Raw genomic sequence first — 26494 nt, forward strand, 5'->3', positions numbered from 1 at the left:
AAAGGTGCCTCAATCTTAATGGAGCTATAGCTTCATTTGCAGTGTTAATGTAAGCCTAAAAGTGACACTAATAAATAAACTTAACTAAGAATTCCTGCCTCGCCAGACTAATGGCGCAAATTGCGCCCTTTTTTTTGGCAGTTAAAGGGACAGGATTTGGAGAGAAAACTGGCCGGTGGAGCTGGAGAGTTTCGCACCAGTTTTCTCTCCAGAATTGACATTCTGCCAAATTTGCCTAGGATTCCGCCCATAGACTTTATAGGGCACATTAAAGGAGGGAAGAGAGGCAGGGATGTTTCAGGAGAGAATTCCACATAGCAGCTGATGGCACAGTCACAAACAGTGGAGCGAGTAAAATTGGGGAAGCTCAAAAGACTAGAATTAGAGGAGCTTGGATATCTGAGAGGCTTACATTTTCAGCTGTGCGAATTGGATTCAAATCCAAATAACGTTAGTCTCATATGTATGCTGGCTTTATGACCCAATTTGAAATCAGTTTGGGCTGCCTCACCTCAATTTATACTGAACAAGGGCCAATAGCGTAAATCCGTCAATAGCTTAGCAATCTCATTAAGGCTGGCATTCAAATGATAAATGTTACATTTGTGTATTAGATAATGTTATTTTGCGATTGGGTAAGGTTAAACAGAGATTTTAGCTGGATTCAATTGTGCTGTAATTGAGATAGGGTAACTAATCCTAATTCCCGCCACGGGAATTGTAGCAGGTCGAACACGAACCATGCAAAGGTCCATTGACCTCGGGTGGGATTTTCCGGTCTTGGGGAAGCGTGGCTGGAAAATCCCGCCTTGATGTTCCAATTTTGAAATCTTCAAATCTACAGCAGTAACAATAGTCACCTTGATGTGTATAAGAACAGATTTCTTTTAATCCTTCAACCAGAAGGTTGTAAAGAAAATCTCTGTAGCTAATGAGACAAGTGACCCATTTGGAGTACTGCGTCCAGTTCTGGTCGCCGCACTACCAGAAGGACATGGAGGCGTTAGAGAGAGTGCAGAGAAGGTTTACCAGGATGTTGCCTGGTATGGAGGGTCTTAGCTATGAGGAGAGATTGGGTAAACTGGGGTTGTTCTCCCTGGAAAGACGGAGAATGAGGGGAGATCTAATAGAGGTGTACAAGATTATGAAGGGGATAGATAGGGTGAACGGTGGGAAGCTTTTTCCCAGATCAGAAGTGACGATCACGAGGGGTCACGGGCTTAAGGTGAGAGGGGCGAAGTATAACTCAGATATTAGAGGGATGTTTTTTACACAGAGGGTGGTGGGGGCCTGGAATGCACTGCCAAGTAGGGTGGTGGAGGCAGGCACGCTGACATTGTTTATGACTTACTTGGATAGTCACATGAACAGCCTGGGAATGGAGGGATACAAACGATTGGTCTAGTTGGACCAAAGAGTGGCACAGGCTTAGAGGGCCGAAGGGCCTGTTTTCCTGTGCTGTACTGTTCTTTGTTCTTTGTTTTACTTTGGAAGATTATAAAAAAACACAAATTCTCAATATTTTTGTGGAGGTAGTTCTTTCTGTTTAATTCTCATTATTATACTGCATAGAGCAGGGTTAGTGCATTGTAAACAGTATTTACATAAAGCAGTGTTAATACATTATAATCATTAGTTCATACAGTAGGGTCAATGTATGTTATACAATAGTTATGTAAAACAGAGTTAGTATATTAGTTACAAACAGCAGGGTTAGTAGATTATATTTATTAGTTATGTTGGGGGAGACTCAGTAATAGACATTAAATTATCATTGATTACTGTAAAAACTCAACTGGTTCACAAACGCCCTTTAGGGAAGAAAATCCTACTGTTCTTACCTGGCCTCCAGGCCCACAGCAATGTGATTGACTCTTAATTGCGCTCGGAAATGACCTAGCAAGCCACTCAGTTCAAGGGCAATTGGGGATGGGCAACAAGTACTGGCCTTGTCTGCAAAGCTCACACCCCATGAAAGAATCGAAAAATAAGATAAGTATGTTATATATGTGAGTTACTTAAGGCAGGGTTAGTGTATTATATACACTAGTTATATATGGCAGGGTTAGTACATTATATACAATAGTTACATATAGCAAAGTTGGTACATTATATATATTAGTTATGTATCGCAGGGTTGGTACGTTATATACAGCTGGATTGTTGGAAAATATAACCTTCCACTTTCTGGTAACGTTCTTTAATCCACAGTCACTTAATAATAAAGACGGGTGTAATTTGTGGTGTTCGTCCCCTGGTTCTGTCATTTTTATAAAAATAACAAGTGGCACATTTTTGTGTGTGTAGTGATATTCTGTAGTCTGACATTCAGCGATCGGTAGACAGATGTTGACCGGCGCAAAATCCCATTGTTCTGTTGTGTGACCATTGACCTCCGCAGGAAATTGCATGTATCTGACACTGAACTTTCTCAGTAGTTGGCATGTGTATACTGCATAAATTTGGGATCCTCTCAGCAAAGAACGTTTCAGTATTTAGAAATGGGGGAGAATATCAAACATTGCTTGGTAAAGTAACTCAAAATGACAAATTATCTCATCAGAAATTTTGTATTCATTTCTTTAATGTAACGTCATCAAGTTTTTACAGCGAAATATATACTTCCTGTGTGTGTACAATTTGTCAGGAAATAAAAATCTCAGTAAATCACACTGTCAAATGCAGATTTGAAGATGAGAGGCCAAACTCCAGATGCTATTACTTAATGGCAAATGACTGGATTGGACTTTTCCTACAGCATTTTCACTATTTGTTTCATATTTTCCAACAATCCTGCTGTATATAATGTACCAACCCTGCAATACATAACTAATAATGTACCAACTTGCTACATGTAACGATTGTATATAATGTACTAATCCTGCTAAATATAACTAGTGTATATAATACACTAATCCTGCCTTACGTAACTCATGTATATAACATACTAATCTTATTTTTCAATTCTTTCATGGGATGTGAGCTTTGCAGACAAGGCCAGTACTTGTTGCCCATCCCTAATTGCCCTTGAACTGAGTGGCTTGCCAGGTCATTTCCAAGTGCAATTAAGAGTCAATCACATTGCTGTGGGTCTGGAGTCACATGTAGGCCAGACCAGGCAAGAACAGTAGATATTCATTCCTAAAGGGCATTAGTGAACCAGTTGGGTTTTTACAATAATCAATGATATTTTAATGTCTCCATTACTGAGTCTCCCCCAGTATAACTAATGAATATAATCTACTAACCCTGCTGTTTGTAACTAATATGTATAATATACTATGTTTTACTTAACTATTGTATAACATACATTAACCCTACTGTATGAACTAATGCTTATAATGTATTAACTCTGCTTTATGTAAATAATGTTTATAATGTACTAACCCGGCTCTGTGCAGTATAATAATCCTGAGAATTAAACAGAAAGAGCATCCTCCACAAAAATGTTGAGAATTTGTATTTTTTATAACCTTCTTACCTCTCAAAAAATAACTTGGCCATCTATGTACAATGTTGTATCGGCATCAACTATCAATTGTCCTTTTCCTTTTTACTAGCTTAAAAAAAACTGTTCTTTAAATGACATCAAAGTAAGGAGATTGAGAAGCTAAATGATTTCTCCCATAACTCTTCATTCAGGATAAAATGTTGAGTGAACCTATGGTGATTAATTGTCTTTTTTTTAACCAAGAATGGAGTTGTCACCATTCCAAAGTCTACAAAGAAAGAAAGGATTTGGGAAAACTGTCAGGTAAGGTCTTTTATAAGGAAAAAACAATATTTTAAATATTATTACTTTATATTCTTGTCTTCTATCAGTCCTCCTGACCATTTTTCACATTAAAGTCTAACGTTCCTCAATCCTTGTAAAGAAAAGTGCCTTATTAGCAGTCTGTATCTTCTGCTAAACCCCTGCTATGAACGAAAACGAGGGCGTATAGTGTATTACTCTGACTTAGCATTAGTATCAGTGAGCCGCAGCATCACTTGCACAGTACTAGCGTATCATAGAACCACTGACAAAGAGTATTAGAGCAACAAATTAATCACTGGGAAAGAGCATTTATTTTGATGATTAACACTCACTCGCAGTGTTCATGTCAGTGATAGAATTATTGACAGAAAGCTTTAGAACTGTACTAGAAACAATGACACCGTTTTAGTGAAGCAAGAAGCCAGAGAATTATGGTTACAAGGTACAGCACCGACAAATCTGAATCATTGACACCGGAGATTAGTACCCATTAGTCACTGAATCATGGCCCAGTATGTTAGTGCCCATTGAGTAATAGGATTTTCTTCATGGGGAGAGACTGGAACTTGTGGAAGAGGGATGGAATTTGAGTGTCCAGGCACACATGCTACGGAAAGCCAGAGTACAGGTACAAAGAGTAATCAAAAAGGCAAATGGATTTTTGTTTTTTATCCTGATGAATTGGAATTCAAAAGTGAGTAAATTATGGATCAGTTGTTTAGCGCCTTTGTCAGATCCCACCTGGAATATTGAGTTCAGTTTTGGGCATTGTACCATTGGAACGATGTCTTGGTCTCAATGGGACCACATAGAGCAATTCACCAGAAATGTACTGGGACCTAAATGGTTAAATTATGAGAACAAGTTGAATAAACCTGGCTTGTATTCCCTCTAGATTAAAAGGTTTAAGAATGAATTAATTGAGGTGATTAAAATGATAATAGCATTCAATAGGATAGATATAGCAAAGCTATTCCCACAGTGCGGGAGTCTAGAACATTTGGGAGAGTTAGGCTATTCAGGAGTGAAATTAGGAAGCATTCTTTCCTCTGGAACTCATTGTTTCAGAAGACTGTGCATGCTGGTTGAATTAACATTTTTAAGACTGTTAATGCATACATTTTTATCGGGTAAGGGGATGTAGTAATTCAGCCAAATGCCAGTTTCCTATCACTAACACCCTATATTGTGTTAGTTATTGTGGCTTCCTCACCTCGGGACCTATATCTCTGGTCTGGTTCAAGTTACAGGCTTAAACCCCCTTCTGGCTTCCATTGGGCGAATCTCCACTCGCTCAATAAGGCTGCTCTTACTCGACAAAACCCAGAGGTAAATCTATCTACCCATGGCCGCCTTGGTCATCATAGCAGGAATCAAAGGATATTAATTAATTAAAAATGGGTAAATAGAGTATAAGTACAGACCAGCCTTGATGTAACTGAATGATACAACAGACCCGAGGGTCTGAATAGTGTAATCTTGTTCCTATTTATTCATGGACAAGAAGTATTAATACCAGCAAAAAACAGATTTACTGCCACAGAGTTTTAGTGTGACTGAGTAACAAAATCATTGACATAGAATGTTGGTGCAATAGAGTAACAGAAATACTGTAGTGTTAGCAACAGCAAATCACAATCACTGACACACAGCATTCATATCAAAAAGGCTATCATTGGCATCGGGATTCAGTACCATAAAAGCTATATTACTACACCGCCAAAAGATTTTTTTCTATAAGTCTCCCTGATAATTTCACATTTCCTCATTACACTGAGAGGCACGTGAATTGCTCTTAGCATCTGTTCTTGACTCAGTCACTAGTAGGCACGGGAAAGCAGGCTAGGATGAGCCAGCAATTCTCTATTAGGAACTGATTGATGTTGGAATCTTCGTCATCTGATGGCTGGCTTATGAGATTGGTAATAGCAGATACAAATCCACATCCTGGCAGCACCTCCCCCCAACTGTGGTGGACTTCCAACAGACTGCACTACTGTATCATCCAAATTGTATTTGAAAGTTTGTCAGTTGATGGCAACAGAATGATTTGAGTTAATGTTTAATATAAGCCACATCAGTACATTCACTAATTACTGTATATAAAAATTGTTGAACTGAATTAAAAACTAGTGTTTCTAATAAAATAACTTGTTGTTTCTGCATAGTTTTTCCCCAGTGAGTTGCTAACTTTAAGGAGTAATGGAAGTCTGCTAATCTCACTACACTATATACACCTCATAGGTATTTCATTTTTCTCTTACGGAGGATGATGTTGCAGTTCTAAATGGAATGCATGACGACTTGCATGTGTCCTGGGATCCCACAAATATCGAATAATGTATGTCAACATTTTATTTATATTCAGTTTGTTTATAAATTAGGATAGTTATTCATTTTTGAAATATGTTAAACATTTTTATGGTTTATGTTTATAACAGTTGAACTTGTGAAAATGCATTTAGCAACCTTCTGCAAACATAACATCAGAAAGTAACACCGCAGAAATGTCAAATGCAAGTATTGGGATCAGTTATCATAAATGAGGACTTCTGGTTTCTCTTAGGACACTGCCATATTTAAATAAGTTTTAGTTGTTGGTGGAGAGAGTGAATGTTTAAAGTGGTGAATAGTGTTTTAATCAAGCGGCTGCTTTGTTCTGGATGGCGTCAAGCTTCCTGAATATTGTTAGAGCTGCACTCCTCCAGACAGGAGAGAGTATCCCGTCACACTCATGACTTGTGCCTTGTAGATCATGGACAGGCTTTGGGGAGTCAGGAGAATACCAATGCTCTGACCTGCTCTTGTAGCTGCAGTATTTATATGGCTAGTCCAGTTAAGTTTCTGGTCAATGGTAACTCACTGATGTTGAAAGTGAGGGATTCAGTGATGCTAATACCATTGAATGTCAAGGGGTCATGGTTAGATTCTCTCTTGTTGGAGATGCTCATAGCCTAGCACTTGGGTGACACAGATGTTACTTGCCACTTATTAGCCCAAGCCTGAAAGTTGCCCAGCCCTTGGAGCATGCAGACACAAACTGTTTCACTATCTGAGGAATTGCAAATGGTACTGAACACTGTGCAATCATCAGTGAACATTTCCATTCCGAACCTCACGTTGGAGGGAGGGTCATTGATGAAGCTGCTGAACCTGGTTGGCAGGTCACCACCCTGAGGAAAACCTGCAGTGACGTCCTGAAGCTGAAAACGACAACCTGCATCTTCATTTGTGCTAGGTAAGACTCCACCCAGTAGAAAGTTTTCCCTGATTCCCATTGACTTCAGTTTTGCTAGGACTTCTTGATGCCACACTTGGTTAAATGCTTCCTTGATGTCAAGGGCTGTCACCCTCACCTCACCTCACCTCTGGAATTCAGGTCTTTCATCCTTGTTGGACCAAGGCTTTTATGAGGTCTGGAATCCAAACTGAGCATCAGTGAGCAGGTTATTGCTAAACAAGTGCTACTTGGTATCACGGTCAACAATATCTCCCATCATTTTGCTGATGATTGAGATAAGACTAATGGGCCAGTAATTGGCCAGATTAGATTTGTCCAATTTACATGTGTGCATGCAATTTCCATAATGTCGGGTAGACCCCAGTATTGCATTGCAGTTGTTTCTGGAACAGCTTGGCTAGAGCACAACTAGTTCTAAAACACAAATCATCAGTACTGCAGTCAGGCTGCTGTAAGGGCTCATACCCTGTGCAGTATCCACTGCCTTTAGCTGCTCCCTGATATAACATGGAGTGAATTGAATTAGCTGAAAACTTGCATCTGCAATGCTGGGGACTTTGGATGCAAGCAGAAATGTGTCATGATCTTATTGAATGGCGGAGTAGGCTCTAAGGGCCTAGTGGCCTACTCTTGCCCCTAATTTGTATGTTCATGTGTCATTTGCTTGGCAGTTCTGGCGAAAGATGGTTGTAAATGCTGCAGCTTTGTCATTTGAACTGGAATAATTGAGATTGATGGTGAGAGGGCAAGGTGGTAGTCAGCAAGAGGTTTCCTTGCCCATATCTGAGCTGATGCCAAGAGACTTCATGGGGTCCAAGAGTAAATACTGAGGACTCATAGAGCCACTTTCTCCTGACTGTATACCACCCTGCTACCACGTCCAGTGGGTCTGTCATATTAGTGGGATAGGGACATGCTCAATGATGGTGATGGAGGAGTCTGAGACCATGGCTATAAGGTATAATCTTGTGGGTATGGCTGCCGGTTGACTACTTTGAGGAAGCTTTTCCAGTTTTGACACCAGCCCCCACCCGGTGAGAAGAACTGGATAGGGTGTGCCTATGTTCCTTCTTGGATCCTAATTGATGTCAGGAGGTCCGTTCAGTTTTATCCTTAGTTGGCTTTGGTACAACTGGGTGGCTTGTCAGGCCATTTCAGTGGGAGGTTGGAGTCTGCCACATTTCTGTCATGTGTAGGTTAAATTGGGTAAAGACTACAGATCTCCTTCGCTAAAGAACATTAATAAACTTGAAGGGTTTTTACAACAATCCATTGATTTCATAACCATTATTACTGAGACTAAGTGAAGACATATTCATTACTTGAAGTAAAATTTTCCCCAGCTGCTGTGATGGTATTTGTCTCGTGGCTCTGGAGCACTCACCTAGGGCCGGGATTTTCCTGGATATCGGCAAAGGCAGATGTCAAGTGTGAAAAGCGGCATTGAAGCTGCAAATGGCAATGGTGGTTTTAAGAACATAAGAACTAGGAGCAGGAGTAGGTCATCTGGCCCCTCGAGCCTGCTCCGCCATTCAATAAGATCATGGCTGATCTTTTTGTGGACTCAGCTCCACTTACCCGCCCGCTCACCATAACCCTTAATTCCTTTACTGTTCAAAAATTTATCTATCCTTGCCTTAAAAACATTAAATGAGGTAGCCTCAACTGCTTCACTGGGCAGGGAATTCCACAGATTCACAACCCTTTGTGTGAAGAAGTTCCTCCTCAACTCAGGCCTAAATCTGCTTCCGCTTATTTTGAGGCCATGCCCCCTAGTTCGAGTTTCACCTGCCAGTGGAAACAACTTCCCTGCTTCTATCTTATCTATTCCCTTATCTTGTATGTTTCTATAAGATCTCCCCTCATTCTTCTGAATTCCAATGAGTTTGGCCGCAGTCTACTCAGTCTCTCTTCATAAGCCAACCCTCTCAACTCCGGAATCAACCTAGTGAATCTCCTCTGCACCCCCTCCAGTGCCAGTATATCCTTTCTCAAGTAAGGAGACCAAAACTGTACACAGTATTCCAGGTGTGGCCTCACCAGCACCTTATACAGCTGCAACATAACCTCGCTGTTTTTAAACTCCATCCCTCTAGCAATGAAGGACAAAATTCCATTTGCCTTCTTAATTACCTGCTGCACCTGCAAACCAACTCCTTGTGATTCTTGCACAAGGACACCCAGGTCCCTCTGCACAGCAGCATGCTGCAATTTTTTGCCACTTAAATAATAGTCCATTTTGTTGTTGTTCCTGTCAAAATGGATGACCTCACATTTACCAACGTTGTACTCCATCTACCAGACCCTCGCCTACTCAGACTATCTATATCCCATTGCAGACTTTCAGCATCCTCTGCACACTTTGCTCTGCCACTCATCTTAGTGTCATCTGCGAAATGTGACACACTACACTTGGTCCCCAACTCCAAATCATCTATGTAAATTGTAAACAATTGCGGTCCCAAAACTGATCCCTGAGGCACACCTCTAGTCACTGATCGCCAACCAGAAAAACACCCATTTACTCCCACTCTTTGCTTTCTGTTAATTAACCAATCCTCTATCCGTGCTACTACATTCCCCGTAACACCGTGCACCTTTATCTTATGTAGCAGTCTTTGGTACGGCACCTTGTCAAATGCTTTCTGGAAATCCAGATACACCACATCCACAGGTTCCCTATTGTCCACTGCACATGTAATGTTCTCAAAGAATTCCACCAAATTAGTCAAACATAACCTTCCCTTCATGAAAAGGTTGGATCTCATGGGATAAAGGGGGAGGTGGCTAGATGGGTGGAGAACTGGCTTGGTCACAGAAGACAGAGGGTGGTAGTGGAAGGGTCTTTTTCCGGCTGGAGGCCTGAGACTAGTGGTGTTCCGCAGGGCTCTGTATTGGGACCTCTGCTGTTTGTGATTTATATAAACGATCTGGAAGAAGGTGTAACTGGGGTGATCAGTAAGTTTGCGGACGACACAAAATTGGCAGGACTTGCAGATAGTGAGGAGCATTGTCAGAAGCTACAGAAGGATATAGATAGGCTGGAAATTTGGGCAAAGAAATGGCAGATGGAGTTCAATCCTGATAAATGCGAAGTGATGCATTTTGGTAGAAATAATGTCGGGAGGAGCTATACGATAAATGGCAGAACTATAAAGGGTGTAGATACGCAGAGGGACCTGGGTGTGCAAGTCCACAGATCCTTGAAGGTGACGTCACAGGTGGAGAAGGTGGTGAAGAAGGCATATGGCATGCTTGCCTTTATAGGACGGGGCATAGAGTATAAAAGTTGGGGTCTGATGTGGCAGATATATAGAACGTTGGTTCGGCCGCATTTGGAATACTGCGTCCAGTTCTGGTCGCCACACTACCAGAAGGACGTGGAGGCTTTGGAGAGAGTACAGAGGAGGTTTACCAGGATGTTGCCTGGTATGGAGGGGCTTAGTTATGAGGAGAGATTGGGTAAACTGGGGCTGTTCTCCCTGGAAAGACGGAGGATGAGGGGAGACTTAATAGAGGTGTATAAAATTATGAAAGGCATAGATAGGGTGAACGGTGGGAAGCTTTTCCCCAGGTCGGTGGTGACGTTCACGAGGGGTCATAGGTTCAAGGTGAAGGGGGGGAGGTTTAACACAGATATCAGAAGGACATATTTTACACAGAGGGTCATGGGGGCCTGGAATGTGTTGCCGGGCAAGGTGGTGGAGGCGGACACACTGGGAACGTTTAAGACTTATCTAGATCGCCATATGAACGGAGTGGGAATGGAGGGATACAAAAGAATGGTCTAGTTTGGACCAGGGAGCGGCACGGCTTAGAGGGCCGAAGGGCCTGTTCCTGTGCTGTATTGTTCTTTGTTCTTTTCTTCTTTGAACCCATGCTGCGTCTTACCAATGGGACAATTTATATCCAGATGTTTCTCTATTTCTTCCTTGATGATAGATTGAAGCATTTTCCCTACTACAGAAGTTAAGCTAACCGGCCTATAGTTACCCACCTTTTGTCTACCTCCTTTTTTGAACAGTGGCGCCACATTTGCTGTTGTCCAATCTGCAGGAACCACCCCAAAGTCCAGCGAATTTTGGTAAATTACTACTAGTGCATTTGCTATTTCTCCCGCTATCTCTTTTAGTACCCTGGGATGCATTCCATCAGGACCAGAAGACTTGTCTACCTTTAGCCCCATTAACTTGCCAACATTACCTCTTTCGTGATAATGATAGTTTCTAGGTCCTCATCTGCCATAGCCTTCCTGTCATCAATTTTTGGCATGTTTTTGTGTCTTCCACTGTGAAGACTGAGACAAAATACCTGTTAAATGCCTCAGCCATTTTCTCATTTCCAGTTATTACATCCCCCTTCTCATCCTCTAAAGCAGGGGTCTCCAAACTATGGCCCGCGGGCCACATCCGGCCCGCAGTGGGCTAACATCTGGCCTGCAGCCAGTGGGGCGGGACGGGATTCCCGCTGCCAAAAACACTCCCGGATCCGGAACCCCGCTGCTGACTCAGGATCCGGACGCAGGGACGGAAGCCACAGGCCGGACGTTTGCTGCCGCTCCGTGCGGTGTCTGATGGACCCATGGGAATCCCCGCCCTCTTTACCGGCCTATTGTCCAATCAGAGCTGCCGTCGTGTGACTGACAGTTCATTAAACGATTCAGCGATTGAGGCATCTGTTATCCAATTGCCTCTCTGCATTGACTGAGTGACAGCTGCTTTATCCAATCCGTAAGCTCCATCTGTCTGAAATGAGCGAGAACAATGACAATGATGGCAGCAATTCAGACCAATTCAGTTATGGAAGGAAAAAAGAAAAGAAAAGTGGACAGTGAGTGCCGGCTGTTTAATGAAGAATGGGGTGTAAAGTACTTCTTTGTACAAGCAGGTGATAAAGCCTTGTGTGTCATATGCAACAAAACTGTTGCAGTTTTGAAGGAGTACAATGTATGTCAGCACTATGAGACCAAACATGAACCAAGTTATTCCCAATTCACAGGAACACAGCGTTTGGAAAAATTTGAATCAATGCAACGCAGGTTGCTTTCCCAACAAGCTTTTTTTACGCAGAAGATAACTGAAAATGAAGCTTTAACCAGGGCCAGTTACAAACTAGCTTATGTGTTGGCTAAAGAGGAAAGCCATTCACTGATGGAGATCTCATCAAAGAGTGTATAATGGAAGCAGTGGAAGAGTTATGCCCAGAAAAAGCAAATCTGTTCAAAATCATCAGTCTTGCGCCAAATACTGTTGCTCGTAGAAGTGAGGATATAGGAAGCAATATATTTCATCAAATTGCAGACAAAGCAAGAAATTTTCAGTTGTATGCTCTTACACTTGATGAATCGACTGATGTGTGTGATACATCACAACTCCTAGTATTCATCCGTGGCGTCGACAGTGAATTTAATGTGACACAAGAATTAGCATCAGTGCATAGCATGCACAGCACAGTAACTGGAGAAGACATCTTCAAAGAATTGCAAAAAACTGTGTTAGAATATAACCTGGAGTGGAATAAACTGCATTGCGTGACAATTGATGGAGGAAAGTACCTGTCTGGGGTGAAGAAAGGTTTGGTTGGACAAATCACAAAAGCTTGTGAGGTTGGTGGATTCTCAAAGCCCAAGTTTCTGCATTGCATTATCCATCAACAAGCATTGTGCGGAAAATATGTGGATATGCCTTGCGTTCTGAAACCTGTTGTTTCAACAGTGAATTTCATTCGATCTCACGGGCTTAATCATCGCCAGTTCATTTATAAAATTTTGCCCCTGAAAATGTGTAAAATATACGATGTGGCCCTTGTACTGAAAAGTTTGGAGACCCCTGCTCTAAAGGACCAATGTTTACTTTAGCCAGTCTTTTTCATTTTATATATTTGTAGAAACTTTTGCTATCTGTTTTTATATTCTGAGCTAATTTACACTCATAATCCATCTTACTTTTCTTTATAGCTTTTTTCGTGGCTTTCTGTTGACCTTTAAAGATTTCCCAATCCTCTAGGTTCCCACTAATCTTTGCCACTTTGCATGCGTTTTCTTTCAATTTGATACCCTCCTTTATTTCCTTAGATACCCATGGCTGATTATCTCTTTTACTACAGGCCTTCCTTATCACTGGTATATACTTTTGCAGAGCACTGTGAAAGATCGCTTTGAAAGCCGTCCACTGTTCCTCAATTGTCCAACCATAAAGTTTTTGCTCCCAGTCTACCTTAGCCAATGCCTCCCTCATCCCTTTGTAGTGTCCTTTATTTAAGCACAAGACACTGGTTTTCACTGCCATATAGTCCAGGACTTTGGGGGGGAAAAAAAGCTTCAACTGGTGGGGCAGCTTCTGATTCATCCTGCCTCACCAGTCACTTAAAAACTCAGGAATCCGGGTGCTGTTTTTAAAGGCTGCCCCAGCTCACAGTGAGCAAACTTGTTCACCCTGACACTATCTGGGCATGGCCATGGAAGTGTCTATACAGTGCTGGGGATGAGCCGCCGCCCCCCCCCCCCCCCCCCCCCCCCCCCCCCAGCAGCGCTGTACTTACCTAAGCTCCCCTGGGAGGTCTGCATGAAGCTCCTGCCATCACACTGCTGTGGATGACGGGGGGGGGTTTGATTTCAGCATATAGGCTTGATAATGTTTTCAAGTGAGGTTCCCAATGTTGATCATCTGGACACGTCCCCGTAACTGGTGGGGGGGGGGGGGGGGGGGGGGGGGGGGGGGGGGACAATTGCTTCATGAGTTCAGATGATGTAAAATGCACTTTGCAGTTCCTGTCATATTTTCTGCTCCCGTCGCTGAACCCACACAACTCAAATGGGAGCAGAAAATCTCAGCCTGGGTCTCTGGATCGCTAAGCTAAAAGCATAACCACTAATCTACCATTCCTTCTTGAAACATTTTCTCAACTTCCTCCTGTGTTGGTCAAAGGTGATCACGCCATCACATCCTTCCCTCCTTACTCATTTTATTAATGACTTAGAGGAGGGGGCTGAAGGGTGGATCAGTAAATTTGCTGATAACACCAAGATTGGTGGAGTAGTGGATGAGGTGGAGGGCTGTTGTAGGCTGCAAAGAGACATAGATAGGATGCAAAATTGGGCTGAAAAATGGCAAATGGAGTTTAACCCTGATAAATGTGAGGTGATTCATTTTGGTAGGACTAATTTAAATGTGGATTACAGGGTCAAAGGTAGGGTTCTGAAGACTGTGGAGGAACAGAGAGATCTTGGGGTCCATATCCACAGATCTCTAAAGGTTGCCACTCAAGTGGATAGAGCCGTGAAGAAGGCCTAAAGTGTGTTAGCTTTTATTAACAGGGGGTTGGAGTTTAAGAGCCGTGGGGTTATGCTGCAACTGTACAGGACCTTGGTGAGACCCCATTTGGAATATTGTGTGCAGTTCTGGTCACCTCACTATAAGAAGGATGTGGAAGCGCTGGAAAGAGTGCAGAGGAGATTTACCAGGATGCTGCCTGGTTTGGAGGGTAGGTCTTATGAGGAAAGGTTGCGGGAGCTAGGGCTGTTCTCTCTGGAGCGGAGGAGGCTGAGGGGAGACTTAATAGAGGTTTATAAAATGATGAAGGGGATAGATAGAGTGAACGTTCAAAGACTATTTCCTCGGGTGGATGGAGCTATTACATGGGGGCATAACTATAGGGTTCATGGTGGGAGATACAGGAAGGATATCAGAGGTAGGTTCTTTACGCAGAGAGTGGTTGGGGTGTGGAATGGACTGCCTGCAGTGATAGTGGAGTCAGACACTTTAGGAACATTTAAGCGGTTATTGGATAGGCACATGGAGCACACCAGGATGATAGGGAGTGGGATAACTTGATTTTAGTTTCAGATAAAGCTCGGCACAACATCGTGGGCCGAAGGGCCTGTTCTGTGCTGTACTGTTCTATGTTCTATGTTACTCTCTCCTTGGTCTTTCTTCATTGTGTTCCAGGTAAAATCAGGGTCTCAATTGTACATTTATCATGAGCACTGACCCGTATATTCCATTTTCCAGCACTGGTTTCTGGCCAGAGATGGGAAACTAGTTATGAAGAAAGAGTTGAGACTGGGAACTATTTCCATGAATGCAGAGAAAGTTGAGAAGAGATTTAATGAAGTTATTTAGGTTAGCAAATGATTTAAAAGACTGAATGGAGAAGGTCTATTTTCTGTATTTAGAGCATCAGTAGCAGGATGGTCACAAATTTAAAGTTAAAAATTTAAGTTCATATATTTAAAACTCAGTGAGGAGAGAGGATAGGAGACACTTGTTTACAGAAAGGGCAGTCGCAGCATGGGATGCTTTGCCACAAGAGAGTGTTTGAGGCAGAGATCACTGTATCTTTTAAAAGGGAAGGGAATAAACATTTAAAGCAGGAGGAGATGCAAAACCAAGTGGAAAGTTAAGGTCAGTAGGATTGTTTTGAGTTGCTCTAGCAAAGAGTCAACATTACATCTGTGATGTAGTCCTCTATGATTCTTTGATATGAAGCTGCACTGGACTGGGGATATGTTAAGGTGAGCTTGATGGAGGAACATTCCGTTTTGGATTGCAGGATGCAGTGAGGGCAGGAATATCAAAGGGAAGCTCATTGAACAATTGCAATATCCCAAGCAGCCAGCTGAAGAACAGAATTTCCAAATGCCCTGAGCAAATCCCTCCAATGGTCCTCAGCAGCAGAAAGTTCATATCGCAGTCAGAACTGTACAGGAAGAGGGGGGGGGGGGGGGGGGTGTATACACTCGTGCAATCACATCCCTTTAAAACAGACCAAGTCCTTATTTTTCTCAGAGGCAGCTTCGCTTACTGATGTTCTGGAACTTCTCAGATTGTCCTTATCTGTAGTTTACAAATTCATTTTATTAGGTCCTTTTCCTTGTCTGATATTTTAGGGATTACTTGGGAATTCCCATTTGGGATTATAATTTTTCTGCAGTCAGTTTTTCTACTGACCTATATTTGCTTCTGCTCATTAACCACTTGATCAAAGAGCCAATGGTTAAAAACAAGATTTCAGTTGAGTGAGACTGAAAGCCCAGTAATATGTTTTAAACAGTCAACAGTCTACATTAGAAACACCCTGAAACCTCTTTGAAGATGCAACTTAAAGAATTTTTCCAATTTTGAATATTAGGAAATTAGACCGGTGAGCCTTACTTCTGTTGTGGGCAAAGGTTTGGAAAGGATTATAAGAGATAGGATTTATAATCATCTAGAAAGGAATAATTTGATTAGGGATAGTCAGCACGGTTCTGTGAAGGGTAGGTCGTGCCTCACAAACCTTATTGAGTTCTTTGAGAAGGTGACCAAAGAGGTGGATGAGGGTAAAGCAGTTGATGTGGTGCATATGGATTTCAGTAAAGCGTTTGATAAGGTTCCCCACGGTAAGCTATTGCAGAAGATACGGAGGCATGGGATTGAGGGTGATTTAGCGGTTTGGATCAGGAATTGGCTAGCTGTAAGAAGACAGAGGGTGGTGGTTGATGGGAAATGTTCATCCTGGAGTTCAGTTACTAGTGGTGTACCGCAAGGATCTGTTTTGGGGCCACTACTGTTTGTCATTTTTATAAATGACCTGGATGAGGGCATAGAAGGATGGGTTAGTAAATTTGCGGATGACACTAAAGTCGGTGGAGTTGTGGACAGTGTGGAAGGTTGTTGCAGGTTACAGAGAGACATAGATAAGCTGCAGAGCTGGGCTGAGAGGTGGCAAATGGAGTTCAATGCGGAAAAGTGTGAGGTGATTCACTTTGGAAGGAGTAACAGGATTACAGAGTACTGGGCTAATGGTAAGATACTTGGTAGTGGATGAGCAGAGAGATCTCGGTGTCCATGTGCATAGATCCCTGAAAGTTGGCACCCAGGTTGATAGGGTTGTTAAGAATGCGTACGGAGTGTTAGCTTTTATCAGTAGAGGGATTGAGTTTTCGGAGCCAGGAGGTCATGTTGCAGCTGTACAAAACTCTGGTGCGGCCGCACTTGGAGTATTGCATACAGTTCTGGTCGCCGCATTATAGGAAGGATGTGGAAGCATTGGAAAGGGTGCAGAGGAGATTTACCAGGATGTTGCCTGGTTTGGTGGGAAGCTCTTATGAGGAAAGGCTGAGGGACGTGAGGTTGTTTTCGCTAGAGAGAAGAAGGTTAAGAGGTGACTTAATAGAGGCATACAAGATGATCAGAGGATTAGACAGAGTGGATAGTGAGAGCCTTTTTCCTCAGATGGTGATAGCTAGCACGAGGGGACATAGCTTTAAATTGAGGGGTGATAGATATAGGACAGATGTCAGAGGTAGGTTCTTCACTCGGAGAGTAGTAAGGGCGTGGAATGCCCTGCCTGCAGCAGTAGTGGACTCGCCAGCATTAAAAGCATTTAAATGGTCATTGGATAAACATATGGATGATATTGGAATAGTGTAGGTTCGAGAGCTTTAGATTGGTTTCACTGGTCGGCGCAACATCAAGGGCCGAAGGGCCTGTACTGCGCTGTAATGTTCGATGTTCTATAAATATGAAAAACATCTCTGCCGCTTTTTAAATGAGATCATCTTCAAAAGTGTTATGTTGCTGTCTGGATATATAGGATCTCTAAAATGAGCTTCATATTGAAACCACTGCTCTTTAATTGTATCTTTTATTCATGCACCCATAGATGCTACTTCCTTATCCATTAACTGCATGTAATAACTTTACAAATTTATACAAACAGATACTGGCATTCTCTGCTGTTTGATGTACTTTTGTTAAGATAACAATGTGTAAACCACACATCTAAAGATATTACTTTTTAAATTATGTCTTGTCTTGATTCATTGTTTATTCCATTGTGCAGTACAAAGTCTGCAATCACTCAGATGACTATTGGTATCCTGTATCATAACTAAGACAATAGCAAAAGAAGTCACACCCAGAATGTAACAAAAGAAAACAGAGTTCACACATCTACTAAAGCACAAGCTGCCAAAAAAACAATTGCAGCAGAGACAGACAACTTCCCCCATAGAATTATTCTAATGCAGGGAGAAAAAAATGTGATGCATTGCTTCCATTGTTGTGTTTTACGTCAATGCAGAGTAGAAGGGAATACTCATGGTACAACAGCAGAGCGGCAGCACCATTGCTCTGTAGTACAGCAATAGGATGTGAATCCATTATCTGTCACACCACACAAGTGGATGCCTGGTATCCTTAGCCAAACCATTATGGGGGATCGTGCCCAGAAGCAAGATATAATCTCATATGGAAAGTTCATGGGGCCCCACACATCCCAGAGACAGATTCAAACCAGCTCCAGTGAGAGCTGAAAGCGGAATGTGCCATTTTGTGATGGTTTGTGACATTGAGAAAGAAGAAAGTGGAAGGGAACATGTTTTTTTTAATGTACAAAAAAGAGAGAGACCCACTGTGAAAATATGTGTACCTTCCAGTATTGGGCATAAATAGTACTTCAATGTTTGCTACAAAGTAAATGATACACTAACCACCGGAATTAAGGTCTCCATCAGGCCTTCTGTATTTTTTTTTACCAAGATATATTGCAAGGAAAAAGCACATTCTATTTGCATCAGATAGTAAGTTTAAGGTTGGAATCAGTGAAATTTAATCCTGAAGAAATATGCTATGGTCAGGTACACCTCGTAAATTGGTGAAATGCCACTCTGCACTGCAGGGTGCTGCTGTGCTTGCTGCTCTGTCCCAATGTATATTTATACAGTTGATGAAGTTATTGTACCGTGCTGTATAGAATCACAGAAACCCTACAGTGCAGAAAGAGGCCATTTGGCCCATCGAGTCTGCACCGACCACAATCCCACCCAGGCCCTACCCCCATATCCCTACATATTTTACCCGCATCTCAGGACACTAAGGGGCAATTTTAACATGGCCAATCAACCTAACCCACACATGTTTGGACTGTGGGAGGAAACCGGAGCACCCCCACGCAGACACAAGGAGAATGTGCAAACTCCACACAGACAATGACCCAAGCCGGGAATCGAACCCAGGTCCCTGGAGCTGTGAAGCAGCAGTGCTAACCACTGTGCTATCGTGCTGTTGTGCTCTGCTACTGCTTGAGCACAGACCAGTGATTGAACCTATGATAAGAACATAAGAAATAGGAGCAGGAGTAGGCCATCTGGCCCTTCGAGCCTGCCCCGCCATTCAACAAGATCATGGCTGATCTGAAGCGAATCAGTTTCACTTACCCGCCTGCTCCCCATATCCCCTAATTCCCTTATCGATCAGAAAACTATCTACCCGTGATTTAAACATATTCAACGAGGAAGCCTCCACCACTTCAATGGGCAGAGAATTCCAGAGATTCACTACCCTCTGAGAGAAGAAGTTCCCCCTCAACTCTGTTCTGAACCGGCCCCCCCTTATTTTGAGGCTGTGCCCTCTAGTTCTGGTTTCCCTTCTAAGTGGAAAGAATCTCTCCACCTCTACCCTATCCAGCCCCTTCATTATCTTATATGTCTCTATAAGATCACCCCTCATCCTTCTAAACTCCAACGAGTACAGACCCAATCTGTTTAATCTCTCCTCATAAGCTACACCCCTCATCTCCGGTATCAACCTGGTGAACCTTCTCTGCACTCCCTCCAAGGCCAATATATCCTTTCGCAAATAAGGGTACCAAAACTGCACACAGTACTCCAGTTGCGGCCTCACCAGTGCCTTGTACAGTTGCAGCAAGACCTCCCTGCTTTTATATTCTATCCCCCTCGCGATAAAGGCCAACATTCCATTCGCCTTCTTGATCACCTGCAGACTGAGTTTTTGCGATTCGTGCACAAGGACCCCCAGGTCCCTCTGCACAGTCGCACGATGTAATTTTTCTCTATTTAAATAATATTCCAATTTACTATTATTTCTTCCAAAGTGGATAACCTCACATTTGCTAACGTTATATTCCATCTGCCAGATCTTCACCCACTCGCTCAGCCTATCCAAATCTCTCTGCAGACTTTCCGCGTCCTCCACGCAATTCGCTTTCCCACTCACCTTCGTGTCATCAGCAAACTTGAATACCCTACATTCAGTCCCCTCCTCCAGATCATCTATGTAAATGGTAAACAATTAAGGCCCCAGCACTGATCCCTGCGGCACGCCACTGGTCACCAACTGCCAACCAGAAAAGCACCCATTTATCCCAACTCTCTGCTTCCTGTTAGATAGCCAATCCCCAATCCACGCCAACACCTTACCCCTAACTCCGTGTACCCCAATCTTCTGCAGCAACCTTTTGTGAGGCACCTTATCGAACGCCTTCTGGAAATCTAAAAACAGCACATCCACCGGTTCCCCTCTGTCAACCGCACTAGTGACATCTTCATAAAAGTCCAGTAGATTCGTCAATTCGTCGACTTTCCCTTCATGAATCCATGCTGCGTCTGCTTGATCGAACCATTCTTATTCAGGTGCTCTGTTATTTCCTCTTTAATAATGGACTCTAGCATCTTCCCAACTACGGACGTTAAGCTAACCGGCCTGTAGTTACCCGCCTTTTATCTACTTCCTTTTTTAAACAGCGGCGTAACAGTAGCTGTTTTCCAGTCAGCCGGCACTACCCCAGAGTCCAGCGAATTTTGATAAATTACTACTAACGCATCTGCTATTACCTCAGCCATTTCTTTCAGTACCCTGGGATGCATTCCATCCGGGCCCGGGGACTTGTCTACCTTCAGTCCTATTAGTCTACCAAGCACCACCTCCTTAGTAACAGTAATTGTATTAAGGACCTCCCCTCCCACCAACTCTCGATCTCTAATATTCGGCAAACTATTTGTGTCTTCCACCGTGAAGACCGACACAAAGAACTTATTTAAAGTCTCAGCCATTTCCTCGTTTTCCACTATTAAATCCCCCCTCTCATCTTCCAAGGGTCCAACATTCACTCTAGCCACTCTATTCCTTTTTATATACTTGTAAAAACTTTTACTATCATTTTTTATATTTTGAGCTAGTTTAGTTTCATAATCTATCTTTCCTTTCTTAATCGCTTTCTTAGTCGTTCTTTGTTTTTCTTTAAAGCTTTCCTAATCCACTAATTCTCCACTATTTTTGGCCACTCTGTACGCATCTGATTTTATTTTAATACTCTCCTTTATTTCCTTCGTTATCCACGTCCGGTTATCCTTTTTCTTACAGTCCTTCTTTATCACCGGAATATATTTTTGCTGAGTACTTAAAAAAATCTCCTTAAAAATCCTCCACTGTTCCTCAGCTGTCCTACCTACCAGTCTGCTCGCCCAGTCTACATTAGCCAATTCCACCCTCATCCTATCGTACTCCCCTCTGTTCAAGCAGAGGACACTGGTTTGGGACCCTACTTTCTCACCCTCCATCTGTATCAGAAATTCCACCATATTATGATCACTCATCCCAAGAGGATCCTTCACAAGAAGATCCTTAATCCTACCTGTCTCATTGCACAGAACCAGATCCAAGATAGCTCGCTCTCTCGTAGGTTCTGTAACATACTGTTCAATGAAACAATCCCGACAGCATTCCAAGAACTCTTCCTCAAGCCCTCCACGTCCAATTTGAGTCGACCAATCAATATGTAGGTTAAAATCCCCCATGATTATTGCCGTTCCACTTTTGCACGCATCCATTATTTGCTTGTTTATAGCCCTCCCCACCTCTAAGTTATTATTTGGGGGCCTATAGACCACGCTTACCAGTGTCTTTCTCCCCCTACTATTCCTTATCTCCACCCACAACGATTCCACGTTTTGCTCCTTAGAGCCTATGTCGTCTCTCACTACCGTCCTGATATTATCCTTTATTAACAAAGCTACCCCATCTCCTTTTTCTACCTGTCTATCCTTCCTAAATGCCTGATAACCCTGTATATTCAGTTCCCAGTCCCGGTCACCCTGCAACCACGTTTCTGTGATGGACACTAGATCATATTCATTTGTATGGATTTGTGCCATCAACTCATTTACTTTGTTTCGAATGCTTCGTGCATTCAGGCAAAGTGTCTTTATGCCAGCCTTTATCTGGACCCGGTTTGTTGAAGCGCTACTAACCTCCCAAGCCCTCTCCTCCTTTAGCTAGTTGTTTATTCACTATACTCCTGGCATTAGAGTAGACACCTCTCAATCCTATGGTCTGACCTCTCCCCTTCTCTGTCCCCAGTCCACCTGCCCTCTTGCACTGCCTATAACCCTTCTCTGTTTGCGAGCTACCTTCCTCACTCTCAGTCACGTCGCTTTGATCATCATTGTCTGTACGGCTCAGCATCAAAACATAAAGTGAATTTACCTATTAAGTCATTGTGGCATTTAAAATCATGCTCTTTGTTACAAGAACAACAATTTAAAGCACAGTATCCACTTCAAAATTGGACTAAGCAACATGGTTTTGCACACATTCAGATAAATAAAGTAAATAAAGAAAATTATTATGCAAAAACTTCTCACCTGAATATAGTGCTCAAGTCTCCCGGTAGTCTCAGCATCACCAGTAGGCCACACAGGGTGCACTACCTATGTTACCCTCTCCAAGGTGAGAAAACCCCTCTTTGCATGCCTCTAGCTCGAATAAAGGGGGGTCGTCCTCTGAAGCACATTGGTCCTGGAGGAGGAGGAAGTGGTGGTGGAGGAGGACCATACTATACAGCCACACTTTGGGCCCTATTTGCGCGAAATCGCGGTAAAGTCGGGCCTTTAACGCGATCTGCACCCGAATCCGAGCAGATCGCGGCTTTACCGACACCCGATTCGGGCACGGGTCCGGTCTTGATGTCAAAATATGGATGGGGGGATATATATTTTGAAATATTTTCCCAAATTTTTGACTGTCAGGTATTTAGTTCCTGCGATTATAATTTTGACATTATCTTCCAAAGGGAATTCCTCTAATTCTGTGCAATGTTCAGACGAAAACAAGATGAAAGAAAGGATCCAAGGCTGCTCCAGAGGCAGATTAGCTGCACCCAACGTTGCCCATGCAAATCACATTCATAAGTAGGGGCACATCTGCCATGGAATGTGAGAGAAGAGTTGCCAATACAAACTTCTTTTCACTATGGTTGATTTCCCAGATTTAGTAATCTCCTTGAATCTTATTTCCAACCAATTTCCACCACGGCGACAATTCTTCCAAGTTCACCACATGACTCTGAACATTTGAGCACCTGGCTCATGGCTACAGGGACATCAACAATCCAGTTACAGATTACAAATGTATTATACAGGTCACTAATTGCTCACTAGGACACTGTAGTTTAATTACCTTTCCCAGAGATAATTAGGCAGCACAAAGAAGATGCTACATTATTTTCAGTTTGTAAGATTCTCCCAAGTCCATCCTCCACCCTCTCTGCTCTCTCTGCTGTTTTTTTCTTTCGCGCCTGGGCGCACTGCTTCAGATTTTTTTTTGAACTGCGCATGCGCAGTTCAGAGCTCCGATCGTTCCGGCAGCGCTAAGCCCCGCCCACTGCACGGATCGGACCGGAGCCAGCAAAAAGCGTATGGGCGCGCTGCAAAGAGGATTCCGGGCTCGGATCTCTATTACGCCCAGATCCGGCCCTTAGACTCCAAATGGTAAAATAGGGCCCTTTGTGTCACTGTGTTGATTTGCTCTCACTGTCCTTCCTGTGAATCTGTACTGATCTTTTTTGCCCCCTTTATTGAGGTAAAACCACATTATATCATTTGTTTTTGTGAGTTTTTATTTTTCCTCATATTGGTGTAGTTCTGCAATATTTTGTTTATTTGCTGCCACTTGGTGTCCCCTCACATTAGCACTACTGTGCATTTTGTGTTTGTATGCTGCCATTCTATGCCTTTTGTACTGATCATTAGTCCCATCCTTGGCACTTTTAAATTGAATATTAGGAGGGAGACTATTCCCATTCAGACCTGTCTAACAATAATTTATCCAGTAAGGGAATAGACTATTGCACATTTCTTGCATAAACCATAAGAAATAGGAGTTAGGCCATAAGTCCTATTGAACCTGTTCCACCATTCAGTAAGATCAGGTACTTTTTCATCAAGTCCGCTTACCTATCTTATACCTGTATTCCTTGATTCTGATTAATGCACAAAAACCTATCCACCTCTGTCTTGAATATATTCATCAAGAGCATGCATAGCATCTGCAGTAGACAATCCCAAAGATTCACAACCCTCTAAGTGAAGAAATTTCTTCTCGTCTCCATGCTAAATGGCTAACCCCTTATCCTGAATCCATGACCCTAATTCTAGATTCTCCAGCCAGAGAAAACGGTCTTTCAGCATCGATCTTGTAAGCATTATGTATGTTTCAATGAAATCACTTCTTATTCTTCTATGTTTCAGAGAATATAGGCCTTGTCCATTCTATTTCTCCTTGTGGGATACCTTCCTGTCCCAGAAATCTAGTGAATCTTCATTGCACCCCCTCTAAGGCAACAATATCCTTCCTTAGGTAAGGAGGCCAGAATTGTGCACACAACTTCAGGTGTGGTCTTACCCTCATTGTACAATTGTAGAATGTATGCAAATAAAGAACCTGCTTTTACATAAGACACTTAACAACCTCAACAGATCCCAAAACACATCAGAACCATTTAGTTACTTTTGAAGTATAGTCACTGTCATAATGTAGAGAAAGATAGTGGTAAATTTGCACACGGCAAGATACCACAAACAGCAACAAGGTAAATGATCAGAAAATGTATTTATGGTGATGTTGATTGAGGGATAAAAGCTGACCAGGCAGGAACATAGAACATAGAACATTACAGCGCAGAACAGGCCCTTCGGCCCACGATGTTGCACCGACCAGTTAAAAAAAAAACTGTGACCCTCCAACCTAAACCAATTTCTTTTCGTCCATGAACCTATCTACGGATCTCTTAAACGCCCCCAAACTAGGCGCATTTACAACTGATGCTGGCAGGGCATTCCAATCCCTCACCACCCTCTGGGTAAAGAACCTACCCCTGACATCGGTTCTATAACTACCCCCCCTCAATTTAAAGCCATGCCCCCTCGTGCTGGATTTCTCCATCAGAGGAAAAAGGCTATCACTATCCACCCTATCTAAACCTCTAATCATCTTATATGTTTCAATAAGATCCCCTCTTAGCCGCCGCCTTTCCAGCGAAAACAATCCCAAATCCCTCAGCCTCTCCTCATAGGATCTCCCCTCCATACCAGGCAACATCCTGGTAAACCTCCTCTGCACCCTCTCCAAAGCCTCCACATCCTTCCTGTAATGTGGGGACCAGAACTGCACACAGTACTCCAAGTGCGGCCGCACCAGAGTTGTGTACAGTTGCAACATAACGCTACGACTCCTAAATTCAATCCCCTTACCAATAAACGCCAAGACACCATATGCCTTCTTAACAACCTTATCTACTTGATTCCCAACTTTCAGGGATCTATGCACACATACACCTAGATCCCTCTGCTCCTCCACACTATTCAAAGTCCTCCCGTTAGCCCTATACTCAACACATCTGTTATTCCTACCAAAGTGAATTACCTCACACTTCTCCGCATTAAACTCCATCCGCCACCTCTCGGCCCAACTTTGCAACCTGTCTAAGTCTTCCTGCAAACTACGACACCCTTCCTCACTGTCTACCACACCACCGACTTTGGTGTCATCAGCAAATTTGCTAATCCACCCAACTATACCCTCATCCAGATCATTAATAAATATTACAAACAGCAGTGGCCCCAAAACAGATCCCTGAGGTACACCACTTGTAACCGCACTCCATGATGAATATTTACTATCAACCACCACCCTCTGTTTCCTATCCGCTAGCCAATTCCTGATCCAATTTCCTAGATCACCCCCAATCCCATACATCTGCATTTTCTGCAGAAGCCTACCATGGTGAACCTTATCAAACGCCTTACTAAAATCCATATATACCACGTCCACTGCCTTGCCCCCATCCACCTCCTTGGTCACTTTCTCAAAAAACTCAATAAGGTTAGTAAGGCACGACCTACCTGCCACAAAACCATGCTGACTATCACCTATCAATTCATTACTCTCCAAATAACTATAAATCCTATCCCTTATAATTTTTTCCAACATCTTGCCGACAACAGAAGTGAGACTCACCGGTCTATAATTCCCGGGGAAGTCTCTGTTCCCCTTCTTAAACAATGGGACAACATTCGCTAACCTCCAATCTTCTGGTACTATACCAGAGGCCAACGACGACCTGAAGATCAGAGCCAGAGGCTCTGCAATCACTTCTCTTGCCTCCCAGAGAATCCTTGGATAAATCCCATCCGGACCAGGGGATTTATCTATTTTCAGACCCTCCAGAATATCCTGCACATCCTCCTTATCAACTGTAATACTGTCTATTCTACTCCCCTGCAACCCAGTGTCCTCCTCAGCTATATTCATGTCCCCTTGCGTGAACACCGAAGAGAAATATTGGTTCAATGCTTCACCAATCTCCTCCGGTTCCACACACAACTTCCCTCTGCCATCTATAACTGGCCCTAAACTTGCCCTAACCAACCTTCTGTT

The 26494-nt window shown here is 42.9% G+C and overlaps 1 protein-coding gene across 4 annotated transcripts in view; it reads left to right on the plus strand.

Moving 5' to 3' along the window:
• The window catches only part of LOC144497258 (putative oxidoreductase ZK1290.5), a 116213-nt gene that overhangs the window by 83243 nt on the left and 6476 nt on the right, over positions 1–26494 (plus strand). For 2 of the 4 annotated variants that reach the window (XM_078218238.1, XM_078218240.1), the window contains 2 exons: positions 3695–3754; positions 6002–6098. In XM_078218238.1, coding sequence (XP_078074364.1) covers positions 3695–3754; positions 6002–6097 — 156 coding nt within the window. In that variant the 3' untranslated portion in view covers position 6098. The remainder of the gene's footprint in view (positions 1–3694; positions 3755–6001; positions 6099–26494) is intronic. The other 2 variants (XM_078218237.1, XM_078218239.1) reach the window with 1 other exon arrangement.

The sequence above is a fragment of the Mustelus asterias genome, chromosome 8 (assembly GCF_964213995.1).
Source record: "Mustelus asterias chromosome 8, sMusAst1.hap1.1, whole genome shotgun sequence".
Lineage (NCBI taxonomy): Eukaryota > Metazoa > Chordata > Chondrichthyes > Carcharhiniformes > Triakidae > Mustelus > Mustelus asterias.